This window comes from Tenrec ecaudatus, chromosome 1, assembly GCF_050624435.1.
Source record: "Tenrec ecaudatus isolate mTenEca1 chromosome 1, mTenEca1.hap1, whole genome shotgun sequence".
Classification (NCBI taxonomy): Eukaryota; Metazoa; Chordata; class Mammalia; order Afrosoricida; family Tenrecidae; genus Tenrec; species Tenrec ecaudatus.
Genome location: NC_134530.1, coordinates 94,519,164 through 94,539,169, shown reverse-complemented (window position 1 = coordinate 94,539,169; position 20,006 = coordinate 94,519,164). Strand labels below are relative to the sequence as shown.

The 20,006-nt window shown below is 39.0% G+C and overlaps 1 protein-coding gene across 1 annotated transcript in view; it reads left to right on the top strand.

The window, feature by feature from the left end:
- DNAI4 (dynein axonemal intermediate chain 4) overlaps nt 1–20,006 on the top strand; it is an 86,683-nt gene that overhangs the window by 53,484 nt on the left and 13,193 nt on the right. The window contains exons 9-13 of the mRNA XM_075557237.1: nt 5,469–5,677; nt 11,588–11,674; nt 13,155–13,306; nt 14,801–14,958; nt 15,234–15,352. Of these exons, the coding sequence (XP_075413352.1) occupies nt 5,469–5,677; nt 11,588–11,674; nt 13,155–13,306; nt 14,801–14,958; nt 15,234–15,352 (725 nt within the window). The remainder of the gene's footprint in view (nt 1–5,468; nt 5,678–11,587; nt 11,675–13,154; nt 13,307–14,800; nt 14,959–15,233; nt 15,353–20,006) is intronic.

Below are 20,006 nucleotides of genomic sequence, written 5' to 3'. Positions count from 1 at the left end.
TAGAATTTCATAAGACCAATGGCTTTTTTATAGCAAATAAGTATTTTCAACATCACAAAATGTGATGTGGACTTGTTCAGATGAAGTACACAAAATCAAATTGACTATATCTGTGGAAGAGACAATGGAGAAGTTCAATATGAACAGCTAAAACCAGGCTAAGGACTGATTGCGGAACAGACCATCAGTTGCTCATATGCAAGCTGAAGCTGAAGAAAATCAAAACAAGTCCACGAGAGTCAAAATAACCTGGAGCATATCCAACCCAAATTTCAAGAACATTTCAAGAATAGATTTGATGCCCCAAACACTACTGATAGAAGACTTGATGATCTGTGTGATGACATCAAGAGCATCGGACATGAAGAAAGCGGAAGGTCATTAAAAAGAGATCAAAGTGGCTGTCAGAAGGCTCTACCACTTGCTTTTAATTGTTGAGCAGCTCAGGCAAATGGAAGAATAATGAAGTCAAAGACCTGAGCAGAAAACTTCAAAAGACAGCTCGAGAAGATCAAGGTAAATATTATAATGAAATATGCAAAGACCTAGAGTTAGAAAACCAAAAATAAGAACAGGTTCAGCATATCTTAAGCTATAAGAATTCAAGAAAAAAAAATCCAAGCCTTGAGTTACAATACTGAAAGATCCCATGGGAAAAACATTGAATGATGCAGGAAGCATCAGAAGAAAATGGAAAGGATACACAGAGTCACTGTACCAGAAAGAGCTAGTTGACATTCTGCTATTTCAAGAGGTAGTATAGGAGCAAGAACCAATGGAACTGAGGGAAGAAATCCAAGCTACACCAAAAGCATTAACGAAAAACAAGGATCCAGGAATTGATGGAATACCAATAGAAATATTTCAATAAGTCAGTGAAGGACTGGAAGCACTCGCTCATCTATGCCAGGAAATTTGGAAGACAACTAACTACTCAACCAGCTGACTAAAAGAAATCCATATTGGTACCCATTCCAAAGAAAGGTGACCCAATAGAATGCTCAAATTATAGAAGAACATCATTGATTTCAAATACGAGTAAAAATTTCCTGACTTGGTGTGACCATTTTAAAGTGGTGGTGGCCCACACTTCCAGAGAGGGTATCTAGTCTTTGCATCTAGTCTGGGCAGGGCAGATATAAATTACTGTGTGTGTCAACGCTAACCAGTCTGGGGGATGCCCAAAGGATTGCAGCAAAGTGCTCTTCTCAGTTTTAGCGTATCTTAGAGTCCAAGCATGACTGAAGGAGGGAGAAATGACCTAAGGCCATTTTGCCTGTAGCTCCCTGGGGGTGTTGTTAGGTGCTATCAATTCAGTTTGACTCATAACAGCAACCCGATGCATCAGAAGGAAATGTTGCTTAGTCATACACCATTCTCCAAATTTTTGCTATGTTTGAGCTCAATGCTGTAACCCTTGTGGCCATTTTAATGAAGATCTTCCTCTTTTTCCCTGACCCTCCACTTTACCCAGCATGATGCCTTTCTATGGGGATTGGTCCCTCTTAATAATGTGTCTAAAGTACAAGTGAGGTGAAGTCTTGTCATTCTTGCTTCTAAGGAGCATTCTGAAGGAGCCCTGGTGGCATAGTGTTTACATGTTGGGCTGCTAACCAAAAGGTCAGCAGTTCAAAACCACAAGCCACTCCACGGGAGTAAAATGAGGCTTTCCACTTCCATAAAGAGTTACAGTCTCTGAAACCCATCAGGGCATTTCTACACTGTCCTATAGGGTTGATATGAGTTAGAATTGACTCAATAGCAGTGAGTTTTATTTTAGTTTTAAGGAACATTTTGGCTGTACTTCCTACAAGAAAGATTTGTTCATTCTTCTGGAAGTCCATGGTATATTTAATATTCTTTGCCCATAACACAATTCAAAGGCTTCAATTCTTTTTTAGCCTTTACTAATTATCTGGCTTTTGTTTGCCTACAAAGAAATTGAAAATTATTTTTGTAAATATATCGCCTTGCATTTTCTGTATAGGCAATCTTTATTGTGGTTCATGATTATCTTTATGGATTTAATGAACCTCTGAATTCATGTACAGAATTTTGGGTTATATGTATATATATGTTAATTTTTATAATTTCTTGGATACATGTGTCACAATGTTCACAAAATTATCAAAAACAAAAGAATTCATATAAGTGAAGTTTATATTTAAAAGAAAAGGCATAGGCCAGCAAAAAGACTGAATTGTGTTGTGATCTCAATTCTGTTCATATACAAATTAATGAGATGACTAGATTAATGAGATGACGTTACAGAGATTTGTCTTCATAAGCTCTCTAGTACTGATTTAAAAGCAAAATCTTCTTTCCAGATTAGGTATTGATAATACATGTATTTGGGAGGTATTTATATCTTGGACTTCCCTATCCTACATATGAACAAACAACCTATTTATTTCGGGGTCACCATATCTCTGACAAAGGTAATGAAATTAAAACTATTAAAATCCATACATGTTATCCAAGTGGTTAGAAAACATATGCTTAAGGTGTTTTTAGTATTTCACCTGTTATCTTTTTTGACTGTTGTTATTCGTTGCTGTTGAGTCAGCAACTAAGTCATGGATACTCCCTGTCCACATCACACTGTTATGATCTATAAAGTTTTCTTTTTTGTCAGTCATTGAATGTTTTATTTTAAACTTGCTGATCAAGCTTTCAAATATAACAAGTGGCATACAGATAACAGTAACACACATCTACCACAATTCTATCTTTGAACTGTCTTTTCTATATTTTGTAATGTATTACAATTTCTTGCATTCATGATACTTTTAAAGGCAGCATTTTTAAAATTTTTGCTGTGAAAGCAGTTCTACTATTGATTCTCTGACACTGCTTACAATGATACACTTTCTCTTTAGAACCCCACTGCCTAGCTGATGGTGCCCGGCTATCAAAAGATATAGCGTTTGGGGTCTTAAAGGCTTGAAGGTAAACAAGCAGCCAACTAGCTCAGAAACAACAAAACCCACATGGAAGAAGCACTCCAGCCTGTGTGATCACGAGGTGCTGAAGGGATCAGTTATCTGGCATAAAAGAACAAAAATCATATCATTGTGTGCTCACCTTCATGATACGCTCGCTGAAGACAAATGGGTGCATAAGCAAGTGTGGTGAAGAAAGCGGATGGTTCCCGGCTATCAAAAGAGATAGCGTCTGGGGTCTTAAAGGCTTGAAGGTGAACAAGCGGTCATCTAGCTCGGAAGCAACAAAGCCCACATGGAAGAAGCACAGCAGCCTGTGCGATCACGAAGTGTCGAAGGGATCAGGCATAAGACATCATCAGAAAAAAAAACCCTTACCATAGTGAATGAAGGGGGAAGTGCAGAGTGGAGACCCAAAGCCCATTTGTCGGCCGCTGGAGATCCCCTCACAGAGGGGTCTAGGGGAGGAGATGAGTCAGTCAGGGTGCGATGTAGCACCGATGAAGAATACAGCTTTCCTCCAGGTCCTAAATTCTTCCCCCCACCCCACCTCCCCAACTACCATGATCTGAATTGTACCTTGCAAGTCTGGATAGTGCAGAGGATGTACACTGGTGCAGATAGGAGCTGGAGGCACAGGGAAGCCAGGGCAGATGATACCTTCAGGACCAGGGATGTGAGGGGCGATACTGGGAGGGTAGTGGGTGAGTGGATTGGAAAGAGGGAACCGATTACAAGGATCTTCATGTGATCTCCTCCCTGGGGGCGGACAACAGAAAAGGGGGTGAAGGGAAACACCGGACAGGGCAAGATATGACAAAATAATAATTTATAAAATATCAAGGGCTCATGAGGGAGAGGGGAATGGGGAGAGAGGGGAAAAAAGAGGACTTGATGCAGAGTGCTTAAGTGGAGAGCAAATGCTTTGAAAATGCTGAGGGCAAAGAATGTACAGATGTGCTTTATACAATTGATGTATGTATGGATTGTGATAAGAGTTGTATGAGTCCCTAATAAAATGTTTTTTAAAAATCGTACACTGAATGAGGGGGGAAGTGCGGAGTGGAGAACCAAAGCTCATTTGTAAGCCACTGAACATCCCCTTACAGAAGGGTTTCCAGGAGGAGACGAGCCAGTCAGGGTGCAATGTAGCACCGATGAAACATACAACTTTCCTCTAGTTCCTAAATGCTTCCTCCTCCCACATTATCATGATCCCAGTTCTGCCTTACAAATATGGCTAGACCAGAGGATGTACACTGGTACAGACTGGAACTGGAAACACAGGGAATCCAGGGCGGATGATCCCTTTAGGACCAGTGGTGTGAGTGGTGATACTGAGAGGGTGAAGGGAGGGTGAGTTGGAAAGGGGAACCTATTACAAGGATCTACATGTGACCTCCTCCCTGGGGGATGGATAACAGAAAAGTGGGTGAAGAGAGACGTCGGACAGGGCAAGATATGACAAAATAATAATTCATAAATTATCAAGGGCTCGTGAGGGAGCAGGGAGGGAGGAGAAAAAATGAGGAGCTGATGCCAGGGGCTTAGGTGGAGAGCAAATGTTTTGAGAATGATGAGGGCAATGAATTTACAAATGTGCTTTACATAATTGATGTATGTATGGATTGTGATGAGTTGTATGTGCCCCCAATAAAACGATTAAAAAAAACAAAAAAAATTAATAGTTAAAAAAAACCCAAGAGAATCCCCATGAGCGGCAATTCAGCATGTTACGTAGTTGAGAGGCATACATACTGTACTTAATGAATCAACTCCCAACTTTAATTTAAAATGAATTTCCATCTAAAAGTTTTTTAGAATCAGTATATTCAGTTACATTTCAAAAATATTTCCATTCTGAAATAAGCTATTTTAAAAAATATGTGTGATACAATAGTTTCATTTTTTTACTCCTACCAGAACTCATGCTGTACTTTCCCCCCCCTCAAAATATATTCTGTGAAAAAATGTTCAGTTCTGTATAGGGGGATGTATCTTATATTTTGAAAAGTTTATAAAATATAATTCTTAAAACAGCCTTAAAATTGGACAATAGAGGAAGAAAAACATATCTGACAAAGCCTAATTTTTCACATGAGAAAATAAGTATGTTCTTAAAGCTCCGGTAAATACATTCCTTGAAAAGACTCAGAATGCACTTTGGTCATTTATAAAATTTTTATTGACTGATTTTTAGAAGTACAGCACAAGGTCCTTTCTAATTTACTAAAACCTACCCAACTTCACAGCAATATGCAAATGTACACTGTCAGACAAATGAGATACATTGGCTGGAAATCAAACACTGTCTCTCACAAAGAAGATAGGGATATTCTGGTCACAGAATTACCACTGCCCTCAATGTGTAGTTTCCTTTGTAATACTCATTTGAGTTTGATAACATAGCAAATTCATTGCTTTTGGTTAGGGTAGTGATGTGTTTTTGTGGCCCTTCTGAGACATTAAAATACGAGCCAAGAGAATCACTTTCTAGTTGACAGTGTTCTCCTTATGTTATTTTAGAACCTGAACCTGAAGAACCTGAAGACTCTTCACAAGACCAAACGCTTGAAAAGGTAGAGGAAGAAGTTAAGAAGGAGGAAGAGGATGAAATTGAAATGGATGCACAAGAATCAACAATACCAGCCAATTTAGAAAGACTTTGGTCATTTTCCTGTGAATTAACAAAAGGCCTAAATGTGAGCAGCCTTGCGTGGAATAAAGCAAATCCAGTAAGTTATTTTGAAACATTAAAAAAATTCTGTCTCTTGTACTCAAGGGCAAGTCTGAATTCTTATTAGGTGCTGTTAAGTCCTAATGATCCTCTGTAGAACAGAGCGAAACCCTGCCTGGTCCTGTGCCTCCCTCAGAGTCGCTCCTCTGCTCGACAGCCCTCCCTGTGTCCGTTTGTCTCCTCTATGTGCGTCTTCTTCACTGACCTCCTGTTTTATCAGACAGGGTGTCTTCTTGTAGAGATTGACCTCTCCTGATAGATATCTAAAGTCTGTGAGATGAAGTCTTACAACCCTCGCTTTTAGGAGCATTCTGGTTGTACTTCTTTCAAGAAAGAGGTTTGTTTAATTTGTGGAAACAGTACTGTCAATATTCTTCCACAGCACCATAATGAAACCCATTGGTTTCTTCTTCAGCATTCATTACTCAGTGTCTAACTTACACCTGCCTATGAGGAGATGGAAAATGGCATAACTTGGGGCAGGCGCTCCTTAGCCTTAAAGCAATACCCTTGTTCCTCAACACTTTAAAGAAGTCTTGTGCAGCAGATTTTCCCAATACAATATAGTGTTTGATTCTTTCTTTTGAAAAAAATTAGTGGTTTTTTTGGCTTATACTTCACACATGGATACAATGTAATCATTCAATCATATTAGGAAGAGTTGTGCAATCATCACCACCATCAATTTTAGAACATTTTCTTTCTTTTAAATCATTTTATTAGGGGCTCATACAACCTTAATCACAATTCATACATACATCAATTGTGTCAAGCACATTTGTATACTCATTGTCCTCATCATTCTCAAAATATTTGCTCTCCACTTAAGCCCTTGGTATCAGTTCCTCATTTCCCCCATTCCTCCCTGCTCCCTCATCCCTCATGAACCATTGATAATTTGTAAATTATTATTATTTTGGCTTGTCTTAAACTATCCAACGTCTCCCTTCACCCACTTTTCTGTTGTCTGTCCTCCAGAGAGGAGGTTATATGTAGATCCTTATGTTTCATTTTAATCATTTCATTAGGGGTTCATAGAACTCTTATCACAATCCATACATACACGAATTATGTAAAGCACATCTGTACATTCATTGCCCTCATCATTCCCAAAACATTTGCTCTCCACTTAAGCCCCTGGCATAAAGTCCTCATTTTTTCCCCTCCCTCCTCGATTCCCCTTCCCTCATGAGCCCTTGATAATTTATAAATTATTATTTTGTCATATCTTGTTCTATCCGACGTCTCCCTTCACCCACTTTTCTGTTGTCCATCCCCCAGGGAGAAGGTCACATGTAGATCCTGGTAATCGGTTCCCTCCTTCCAACCCACTCTCCCTCTACCCTCCCACTATCACCACTCACACCGCTGGTCTTGAAGGTATCATCCATCCTGGATTTCCCGTATTTGCAGTTCCTATATGTACCAGTGTACATACTCTGGTCTAGCCAGACTTGCAAGGTAGAATTGGGATCATGATAGTGGCGGTTGAGGGTGGGGGAGGGGGGAAGCATTTAGGAACTAGAGGAAAGTTGTATTTTCCATAGGTGCTACATCGCACCTTAACTGGCTTGTCTCCTCCCCTAAACCCTTCTGCAAGGGGATCTCCAGTGGCCGACAAATGGGCTTTGGGTCTCCACTCTTCACTCCCCGCCCCCCTATTCACTATGGTAAGATTTTTTTGTTCTGATAATGCCATTTTCTTCTATTACTTGTTAGCTCCTCATTTCCCTACAACCTCCCCTGCCATACCTCTACAGACCAAAAAACTCACTGACATTGAATGGTTCCAACTCATAGAAACCCTATAGGACAGACCAGAACTGCCCTAGTATTTGCTTTCTTGACTGATGTTTCCACGAGCACGAGTCAAATGAACTACCTCTGTGCAAAGAGTCGGCCAAGTACAAAACAGGCCAACAGTCGCTACGTGCAAGTTCAGGTTGCGACTGAAGAAAATCAAAAGAAGTCCCCCCAAAGGCAAAATGCAATGTTCAGCATATCCCACCTAAATTTAGAGAGCCCCTCAAGGGCAGAATTAACCCATTACATATTAATGACCGAGGACTATGTGAGTCATGCGGTGATCTCAAGGACACCAGGCACAAAGGAAACGAAATGTCATGAAAAAGACAAGAAAAAAGAAAAGACCAAAATGCAAGTCAGAAGAGACTCTGAAACTTACTCACGAATATAGATAATCTAAAGCGAATGGAAGAAATGATCATGGAAAATAGCTGAACAGAAAATTTCAAAGGGCAGTGTGAGAAGACAAACTGAAGTATCGTAATGCAATGTGCAAAGACCTTGAGCTAGAATACCCCAAAAGGGAAGGACACTCTCAGCATAGCTTACACTGAAAGGGTGGGGGAGGGGACTCAACTTTGTGTTACAATTTTGAAGGATTCTTTCAGCAAAGTATTGAACATCACAAGACACACCAAAAGAAGGTGGGAGGAATACATAGCACCTACCAAATACATAGACATTGCCAGAAAGAACTGGCTCACATTCAGCTGTATCAAAGGGTAGCATATGATGAGGAACCAATGAAAAAGTCTAAGCTGGACTGAAAACACTGGTGGAAAACAAGGATCCAGGAATTGATGGCATACAAGTGGAAATGCTCTATCAGCTGATGCTGTGTTGTCTATGTCAAGAAATTTGGAAAAGAGATACATATTTTTGCTTTTCCCAAAGAAAGATGTCCCAGCAGAATGTGGAAATTATCAATATTCACTATAAATAATAATTTCACATGCAAGTAACATTTTGCTGAAGATCACTCAACAGTGGTTGCAGCAGTACATCACAGGGAGCTGCCAAAAATTCAAGTCAGATTCAGAAGAGGATGTGGAACAAACACTATCATTGCTGACATCAGATGGAGCTTGGCTGAAAGCAGAGAATTCCAAAAAGACCTTTACTTGTGTTTTATTCACTATGCAAAGGCATTTTACTGTGTGGATCATAGCAAATGATGGGTCATGTGAGATGAACTGGAGTTGCAGAACACTCCAGTGTGCGCATGAGGAACCTGTACGTGGGTCAAGAAGCAGTCATGCAAACAGACAAAAGGGATACTGAATGGTACCAATCAGGAAAGGTGTGTGTGAGATTTGCATTCACTCACTATGTTTATTCAGTCTGTGTGCTGGGCAGATAATCTGAGAAACTACACTATATTGAAGGACTGAAATTGCAGCATCAGGACTGGAAAAAAGATTGTTAACAACCTGTGATATGCAGATGCCAACTTTGATTGTTGAAAGCAATGATGACTTGAAGCGCCGATGAAGAACAGACTCCAGCTTTCAATATACATTACACCTCAACCTAAAGGAAACAAAACCTCTCACCACTTAGCTGATAAACATCATCATTCTAGGAGGAAAGACTGACGTTTTCAAATATTCCATTTTATTTGGATCCACAACCAATATCAATCAAGTGTAGTACATTGGAGAAATCTGTTGCAAAAGACCTCTTTAAGGGGTTAAAGACCAATGATGTCACTTTGAGAACTCAGGTGTACCAGAGTACTTTCAGTTACCTCATATGCATATAAAAGGTACATAATGAATAAGGAAGACCTCAGAGAATTGATGCCTTTGAATTATGGTGTTGGCGACGAATATCGAACATACTACTGACTTCCAGGAGAATGAACACATCTGTTCTGGAAGAAGTACAGGCAGAATGCCCGCTAGCACAAGGACGGTGCGACTTCATCTCATGTACTCTGGACATATTGTCAGGAGGGACCCGTCCCAGGAGAAGGACATGATGCTTGAAAAACAGGGGGTCAGCAACAAAGAGGAAGATCCTCAACAAGATGGATTACTACAGTGGCTGCAACAATTATCTAATTATATAACAACAATGATGAGGATAGAGAGGACCAGGCAGTGTTTTGTTCTGCTCTATGTGGGGTTGCTATCAATTGAAAACAAGAGCACCACCAACAGCAGCAACAACAAAATCCTCTTATCACCAACAGCAGCAAATACTTGTGTACTGTGTACTCAACATTCAAACACCGGTGATCATGAAGATGCTTCTGGGCTAAATAGCATTTCATCCTGTTCTACATAAGATCACCGCGAATCAGAAGCATCTTGCTAGCAGCTAACAGCAACAACTATTACTACCTACCTTACAGGGTTGTTATGTACATATTTTCCCATTACGTTGATGAAGAACCAGAAGCACAGACAGGACAAATGACTTGCCCAGAGTTACACAACTAGTAAGTGAAATACCCAGACAGCTGCCTCCGGAGTTTTTACTCTTAAATATTGACAAAAGACATTTTTAGGAAAGTAAGTTGAATAATCAAGCTGGGGGCTGCTAAGCTTGTTTTTACAAAGAGATGATGGTAAAATGAGATTTATCATCTACTCCTCCCACCCCCCTGCGTGTATAAGTTGGTCTGAAGGCATTGCCAAAATAGTTGTCCTAAAACATCTTTCTTGTATTGGTAATATCTTTGAAATGTTTTGAAACAGTACATTTCTAATGAAGTTAAAAAGATTTTGTTGAATCTGTATTGCATTATGTATGTTTAAGAATTAGCTTTGTTTTGTTAATATTCAAACCTATTGTGCAATCCTGCCAGTTGCTTTGCTATTACAAAGCAGAATGTTTATAATAATATTTATTGAAATCTAAATAACACATTATTTTAATTATGTGTGTTTATTTTTGAATAAAATAAAGTTATTTTAATGAGTTTATCTTTATGAAACTATTTGGCAACCTTTTGTAGAAATGTGAGATTTAACAAATCAGTATTAATCATCAGTAATTGAAGATAGATGAGTACTATCTGTAAACTGAATATACTTGAATTTTTGAAACTTAATATAAAAATGAATAAAATTACTTGAAAGATAGCATCTATAATATTTATCAATTTATTTCACAAATACTTATTGATTATTCACTCAGTGGCACTCTGTTAAGCACTAGACACACAGTAATAATTGAATTACACAAAGACTCTGCCCAGACAATGGTCTGCTGTGTGACTTGATAAAGAAAATAAGAGTGATGTGGAGTAAAGAGGCCCTTGAAAGCTTCTTAGAGGGAATGAAGTCTATGCTGGTTTTATAAGAGAGGAATCGCCAAACCAAAACCCACTGCCATGTAGATTTTGACTCAGCAACCTAATAGGACAGAGTAGAACTGCTCTTGAGGTGTCAGAGACTGAACCTTTACAGGAGCAGATAACCTCATCTTTCTCCCGAGGAGTGGCTGGTGGGTTTGAACCACCAACCTTGTAGTTAGCAGCTCGACATTACCTCTAGGGCTCTCTTAGAGAAGAATAGAGCTGTTAATGGTGGTGTAGAAAGAATAGTGGTAAAGAGTGTTTTAAGCTAGAGGGAATGACTAAGAAATTATGTTAGCCTGGAAGTAGGGTGGTGTCAAATGTAATAATTAAAAAAAAGATATTCTAATTATAAAGCAGAGACTAGGTTTGGTTAGTTATTAAGCTTTTGTCTAAATGTGCTTGTATTTATAAACACATTTCTTGATATGACGACTTTAATTTTTATTTTATATTAGAAATGATTATGTCATCCTAAAACTCCATATGTTATTATAAAATCATAATATAATTTTGGCAAATCACTTCAACATGTTGAAAGAACTAGCTAATAATTGGTTCTTTTTAGGTACGTATTTATTCATCAGTCTGAAAGGGTGAGAAGCATTGTATTGATTAATTTTCTTTGAGCTCTGGAAGATGGACCTATACATATACAAATAGATGATATACTGGTATTTTTCTTCTTACTTGAAAAAATGTAACACAGTTAATCAATGTGGATATTGATACATTTGTCAACACCTTTAATGTTATGTTGTTTTAAGCGTGTTTTTGGTTTCTGTTCATGTTTTTCAGGACATTTTGGCTGTTGGCTATGGCCACTTTGGATTTAAAGAACAAAAAAGAGGATTGGCTTGCTGCTGGTCTCTAAAGAATCCCATGGTAATCCAAGCAAGAATAGATAGATTTTATTTGACTATTTAAAGGTCAACATAATTTTAATACATGTAATAAATTATAATCAAGAGATTTTATCAATCAAAACTTTATTTTCTTAGGTTTATATTCACAACAATTATACTAGTTCTTATTGACGTCGGATAGAGGAAGTTTATTTCATAAATTCATTTAACAAATATTTATGGAGTATTTACTATGTGCTATTAGATATGATGGTGCAGATGTGAACCAATATTGATAATCACATACCATTATAAAGAAGTTTTCACATGAAAATCCTTTGAAAATCATATGTGTCTTTTATGCCTCTTAACTCCTGCTCCCTGCTACCTTCAGTAGATAGAGATTACTGTCTTGAACTTTGTCAGAGAGTAAAAATCATGTTTATCTTTTATAAATAGTTTTAATATGTAAAGTAGAAAACAATATAAAGTGGGAAACAGAGGAACCAAAGGAAAATATAAAAACTGTAATGTTTCTATAAGTAGCTACAATCTGTTAGGAAGTTGAGTTTATAAATCATGAAAGAATGGAAGAAGCAATTTTAAACACATGGGAGTATTGGCTCCCTTGTCAATAGTTTGTCTTCTTGCTCTACTTGCATGATTAGAAACAGGAAAGGTTTTGCATTAGAAAGGAAAAGAAAACTCATGGACATGCACCCACTCTCGTGACAGATTGGTAGAACAAAGTATTTTAGAAACTTTGGAGCTTCTTATGCTCACTGTTTACAAAAATTACATAAAATTACATAAAATTACATGATCCAAACGTCCGAAACAGACACTGGAAAGCAAAGGATTTGTTGGAGGCTTATTATTTGTTTCTGAAAGAAGACAGATGTGCGTGAATATCATACTCATCCTGCGGAAAGAATATCAAAATATGATCATTATTATAGCAGCCCAGGCTGTATTTCTTAAAGCTCTTGAGCTCTGAAAATAAAGGAAATCGAGATATCATTCCTATCTATTAGAAACCAACAACAGCAACAACAACAAAAGCTACCAAACCCATTGCCACTGAGTTGATTCCAACTCACAGTGACCACACATAGGGCTTGGGGGACGAGTAAACTTCATGGGACAGTCTCATCGTTCTCCTGTGGACCATTTGGGTTAAGTAGCCCAATGCTGACCCACAGGGCCACCAGGGCTGGTAAATGGATATGAGTAACTGAATGTACGTAGACCAGCCTTTCTCGTTTCCCACTACCACCGTCAAATCTTACCTAGCTCACTGTAACAGTTAATGCATCACTGCACCTCACTTTGTGCCCATTATACTACATTTCCCTATAGTGATTTAAAAAACCCTCTTAAATCAATTTATATTAAACTCCTACTTAAAATTCTTTACTATATATTCCTATTATAAATGAATTGATAATAAAATATCTTGCTGTTGCTGACAAGAAGAAGTTTAAAATGCAACATATGGGTTTGTTTGTTTTTAAATTCAGTGGCCAGAACGTATTTATCAGAATCTACATGGAGTTACCGCTCTGGATTTTTCTATCGGCTCACCCAACCTTTTGGCCGTTGGCTATTACAATGGCATGGTTGCAATTTATAACGTACAGAGCAACAGCACTGTTCCAGTTCTGGACAGTAGGTGAGGATCCAAAGTAAGCTAATGGAATGTAACATACTTTTTAGAGAAACATAGGAATTTGCTTTCACATTCGTTTTGAGTTAGTGTCTATTTTGTTATTTAGAGTAACACCATTATTTATCAATTTTTCATAATTCTTTATCCTGTTCTTTCCAGCTGACATGCTCTGTCCCATTTTCTTGGTCCTCTTCTTCTCTATTTAACCAGCAAGCTTTCATTGGCTTGATCATTTATACTGCTTCTTAAATTAGTTCTGCTTATTTTTTCAATTGTAAGTAGTGTATATTTTGTATAATGCATTCTACAGTCTAGCAATATACACTGGCTAATTATTTCACAAGAAATAGAGATTGTTTCAAAGTAATTCAAGTGGGGGTATTGCTGGGGACATTAAAAAAAACAAGACTGCCATGAACTGCTAGTTGTGTGATAGGTTTGGGGGATGTTTTCCCCTGGTTCTTGCATCTCATTAAACTACTGTTTAGGCATCAACTCCTTCAGAAAGTCTTCCTGTTACTTTGTGTGTGTGTGTATCGTATACATTCTTCTATCACAGCATACATCACAGTATGCTTATTAGTTGTTTACAGATATGTTTTGCTGAGGAGCAAACCAGCTTGACTCTGCTATAGTGGAGTTTTAAAACCGTTGTGAAAGATTGAGACCACTTCCCAGATTGCTATCTGTTTTACTTCCAGATTAATGGGGTGTTTTTTCTTAGCACTGGCTTTTAAAAAATTTCCAGTATGACCCCTCCCATGCAGTAATCATGAACTACATAATTCACCTGAGGGCGAGGATTAAGCCTTATCCACCTGTGTATCCTCAGCCGTTCTGCAAGATGGGCATAGAACAGGAGTACAGCAAAAGCTTCATAAGTAAACATAAGTTTATGAGTAAACATAAGTGAATGAGTAAGCGAATAGATGAGTGAGTAAATGAGTCATAGTAAGGAAACAAAGTTAAGGTGAAAGATTGTGCTGGTGAGGTTTTGAGAGTAGAACATATATGAACATTTGTATCGGTGTTTGGATAAGATTAGGTAAAACTGGAGGATGCCAGGAAAGGAGGGGTTCTCCATCTTCAGTTTGAAATTGCACAATTTTGTAAGCATGAGACTTGCAGTTCATAATTACTGCATAGGAGGGGTCATCCTGGGGAAAAAAGCCAGTGCTTAGAACAAAACACCCCATTAATCTGGAAGCAAAACAGATCGTGATCTGGGAAGTGATCTCAATCTTTCCCAATGGTTTTAAAACTCCACTGTAGCAGTGCGTCAAGCTGGTGGGCAAACTTGAAGCATAGGACTAAGAGTAAGGGAGTTTTTTTACTAGAATATGTTTTAAATGATAGATTGATTTACAGCATGAAAAGAAATGTATTCTCAGTTAAGTAAGTCAGGATGCTCTAGGGAGCTGCCGTTATCACTTATACTCCAAGGCCTTTCAGGAATTAGTATAATGATTCTATATTTAGTACCTTTCTCTGTTTCAGTGAATCTCCTCAAAAGCATTTGGGACCTATATGGCAAATTCAGTGGATAGAGCAAGATCGAGGCACAACAGGTGATGACAAAAGAGAAATATTAGTTTCAATATCAGCAGATGGAAGAATCGCCAAATGGGTTATACGCAAAGGACTGGATTGCCATGGTAATAAAATAAAATAAAATAAAGTAAAATCTTTATATTGCATGTGTGAAATGAAAATTCTAATTAAATACTTGTGAAAAGTAACACATTACTTTGGCTAATAAAAATACTAGAGTTGGTGATTTTCTAAGTATCTAGTTGTAGTATTTGCTAATTTTAACCCAATCTCATGCGAAACTGATAGAAATCACAATCCAATTATACATCAAGGACACGTGAAGTTTGCAGTACTTCTTCATGTGGCAAATAATGTTGTACTCCTTTAAAAAATATAGATTTAATGAAATTGAGGCGCACTACTACTAGCAGCAGCAAGAAAGGGGAAAAAGAAAAGAAAGGCGAAGCTCTGATATCTCGACAGGCTCCTGGGCTGTGTTTTGCTTTTCACCCCAAGGTAAATTTATTTCCATCCATGACCTGACCTGTTGTTGTGCATAGCCATTTCCAGTAATTGAAGTCTATTAAGATGTAAAAGAAATGAGGTCAGCAAGCTAATGAACATTGTCCTTTGCAAGTAAAGCACGCAACTGCCAACCCCAAACCCATTGTTTTGAAGTCAATTCTGATTGCTCCCCGAAGAGCTCCCCCTCTAGGTTTCTGATCTCCACTAGGGCTCCTCAAGGTAGGATGGCACCTTGCAGTTATTTGGTGGTGTTTCTCTTGACTGCCTTTCCAGATAGAGGAACTCTGGGGTGATTCTGGCCCTCTTTGACCTTCTGCAGTGTCACCGTACTTCCAAATCCATAACAATCTCCTACACTTTATTAAGAACTCGCTGCCTATGAGTCAACTCTACAGTTGAACTGCCCCTCCAGTTTTCAAGACTAACTCTTTCCAGGAGTAGAAAGCCTCCTCTTTCTCCTACAGAGTGACTGGTTACCTTGCAGTGAGCAGCCGTAGGTGTACCAGCCCTGTGCCACCGGAGCCAGAGAAGTAGCTTGACATTTGGAATCTATTTTCCATCAAAATATTTTTGTCCAAGGTGACAATTTTTATTATAAAAGCAGACTGTTAGATACATTTTCTGAGGGAAGGGTAGGGGATTTAAAACAGACTTTAAAGAAAGTGTTTGTATTTCAAATAAGGGATATGCAATAAAAAGGGAAAACAGTTTTATGAAGGACAAAAGGATGCAGATGCCAAGCTGCCTTTTTGACTAGGGTGTTAAAAACCCCGCAGCACAGAGAGTTAGTGGGTGGTGCCGATCTCGTTTCTGACTCGGGCAAATACCTGCCATATCCGTGTGAGTGGTGGTTCAGGATGCTTATGGAGACCAGAAGCGAAACAGGGCTCAGTTAAAGACGTTCTACTTTTTTCAATTACCGTATATACTCGTGTAGAAGAAATATGCTGAAAAACTGGGGTTCGGCTTATACACGGTCAGTGTTATTCAGCGAGGTGATTGCGGGGTGATTGCCATTCCTCCACTATTTATTAAAAGCCCCGCTGGCCCTGCAGGGCTTTGAACGTTTGTTTACTCACATCTAACCAATCAGAGCCTTCCTATGACATGATGGCTCCAATTCACAGACGCACCCATAGTGATCCACTTACACCGGCAGCTGAACTGGTAAGGATGTGTTTGTGGCTGCGCTCCGTCTCTCCCCTCTGGTCTCTGTGTTAATTCACATCCTGCATTTCCCACCCTAGGCTTATACTTAGTCAATCAGTGTTTCTGGTTTCCCAGGTAATAATTAGGGACCTCGGCTTATATTTGAGTTTATACAGTATTTTTATGTTGAGGGGCTTGGGATCAGGAAAACCAGTTACTTACTGTCACAGACTTCCAAGAAAACATGTCCCGTGTGTTTTCTGTACCAAGCAAGTAGTGTGATCATCTCCATTGAACTACATAAACCCAAATCCAAGTGCCCTCTTTGTGTTGCTCCACTATTAAAAATATCTCTTTATCTCATCCCTTTAGCCCAAGCTTACTATCTCTAGTGCAATTCAGACCTTTATTATTTTTTATCTACATCACAGCCACCATCTTGTAATTACTTTTATTTTCAAACTCCTGCTATTTGCCTTTCAGCTTGACTCTTGGAAGGAAGATCTGAGCATGGGCAGGGAAGGGGCCTATGGGGAGAGGAGATATTCAAATAGCCACCCGTGTAGGATATTTGGCAATATCGAGAGATGTTTTGGTTGCCTCACCTGCGAATTGAGGATCTATTGGAGAGAGGCCTGGAATACTGTTACATTCTTATTACACCCTGTTACGTACCTATTATGCACAAGGCAGCCACTCTGCCCCGGAAACAGAAATTCCCCAGCCCCAAATGTCAATAATTTATGGTTGGGAAATCCTGATCTGGTGTCATGGAAAGACCCTTGGCACACAGAATTATAAACAAGGGTGGCGTCTGTAAATAGCAATGGTTTTACTTACTCTTTTCTGGCCTGGCTACCTTTTGTTTCTTTTCCTCTCCTGATTGCATTCGCTAGAACCTTCTGTACAGTGGTGAGTACAAGTGGTGAATATGGATATCTTTTTCTGACCTTGGGGGAAATCATACAGTCTTTTACCATGAAGCTTGATATTAGCTGAGGTTTTTTAAATTTAGGTGCTATTAATCAGAGAGGTGATGAAATCCCATTATATTCCTAGTTGGCTGAAAGTTTTTATCAGGATTTTGCTAACTGCTTTTTCTGCATCTATTAAAACAGTCATTTTTCTGCATCTATTAAAAAACAATATTTTTTTAAAAACTTGGTAATAAGATGAGGTATATATTTTTTTCCTTTTAATGTTTATTCCTGGAATAAACCCCTTTTGATCCTGATACCTTACTCTGAGGAGTCTTGGTCCCACCCCAAAAACTGTATTTATGAGGGCTTTACCTGGCATGTCTCACAAGGCAAAGCTGCCCTCCCCACACCAGACTTGATAGTGCATTGCAGTCTCTGTGGGAGCTGGCAGGCGTGACCCAGTCCCACCTTGCTGGCCATGTTCTTTCATGTGTCTGCGTTCCTTGCCCAGACACCTTTATTTGGAGGCCTCTTTACTGGGGGCCTTTGGCAGAATCCATTCTCAGGTGCCTCTTCTGAAACATTTTTATGGGGGTGGGTTGGATACATTTCCCCCCACGTGATCAATCTTCAGTCCTTCTCTACTCTTAACCCTCCCCCACTTCTCTTCCTCCATCCCTGGGCCTATAAAGCTTTAGAAACCTTTTACTCAGGCTCCTTTGGCATCCCAACAACCCCCACAGCTGCCTTGCCCTACCTGGGCACTCTATGAGGGAAAAGGGAACAATGAACACAGGAGTCAGAGACGAGCCAGTCAGGGTGCAATACAGCACCAATGAAACATACAACTTTCCTCTAGTGCTTTAATGCTTCCCTCCCCCCCTCACTATCATGACCCCAATTCTACCTTACAATCCGACTAGAACAGAGGATGTACACTGGCACAGATATGAGTTAGAAACACAGGGAATTCCAGGACTGATATACCCCTCAAGACCAATAATGAGAGTATTGATATCAGGAAGGTAAGGGGAAGGTAGGGGAACCAATCACAAGGCTCTACATAGAACCCCCTCCCTGGCAGATGGACAACAGAATAGTGGATGAAGGGAGACTTCGTATAGTGTAAGACATAAAAAAGTAATAATAATTCATAAATTATCAAGGGTTCGAGAGGGAAAGGGGGGTAGGGAGGGAGGAGAAAACGAGGAGCTGCTACCAAGGGCTCCAGTAGAAAGCAAATGTTTTGAGAATGATGATGCCCACAAATGTACAAATGCGCTTGACACAATGGATGTACGTGTGAAGTGTGATAAGAGTTGTATGAGCCCCCAATAAAATAATTTAAAAAAAAGAAAAACAAACAAACAAAAGGACAGCATAGTCCACACTTTCTTTGGATTAACGACTCGCTCATCCTGTATTTGTTGTTAGGGCCCACTGAGTCAGTTCTGATTCATTGCAGACAGATGTGCAATGGGACGCTGCCTAGTGCAGAATCCTACTCATGATCGTTGCTTTGTCTGGATCCATTCCATGGATTGATTCCATTCAATCCAGCTCATCCAGCGCAGCTCTTTGCCTTTGTACGGCTGCAACTGTTGTTGTATGATCTTCAGCAGCATCTATCTTACCTGTATGTGATATTCATGATAGTGTTTGATCATTTCTGCTTTCGGTTGCATCACCTTTCTTCGGAATGGGTGCAAATATGGATCGCTTCCAGTTGGTTGGACAGGTATTTGTCTTCCAAATTTCTTGCTGATAGTACTTATCTTGTTGAATCATTTCAGTTGGTATGCCGTCAATTTTTGGAGCCTAGTGTTTTGCTAATGCACCTTCAGTGCAGCTTGGACTTCTTCATTCAGTAACACCGGTTCTTGATCCTAAGCTGCCTCTTAAAATGGTTGAATGTCTATAGGATCCTGAAACATTGAAACTCAACGCTTGAATTTTTCTTTAGTTCTTTCAGCTGGGGAAATACAAACCATGCTTTCCCATTTGGTTCGATCACTTCAGGCCTTTGCACATTTCATTGTAATGCTTTCTTTCGGCTTCTTGAACTATCCTTTGATATCTTCTGTCCAGCCTTTCACCCCATCCTTTCTTCCATTTGCCGTAGCCATTCTACATTCAAGAGTAAATCAGAATCTCTTCTGCTATCTACTTTAGTCTTTCCATTTTTACCCTGTCTTTTTTAAGACCTTTTAGTTTCTTCAAGTACGTGACCCCTTTTATGTGTTCAGCCTGTAGAAGTTGATCATTTGTGTCATGTCGCTTTTCCCCGTTTAATCTGGTTAGAAGTTTATCAGTTTTATTATTATTTTCAAAGAAAGGGATTTTTATTTGATTGATTTTCCCTATTGCCTTTCTGTTTTCTATTTCAATGGTTTAAATTTTTATCTGTATTTCCCTTTTACTTCTTTTGGTCTTATATTTTCTCAAGGTGGAAGCTATGGTCATTGTTTTATGATATTTCTTCTCTCCCAATATAGGCATTTGTACAATAATTTCCCCCATGAATAATACTTTAGTAGAATTCCACAAATTCTGATAGATTGCATTTTCATTTTTAT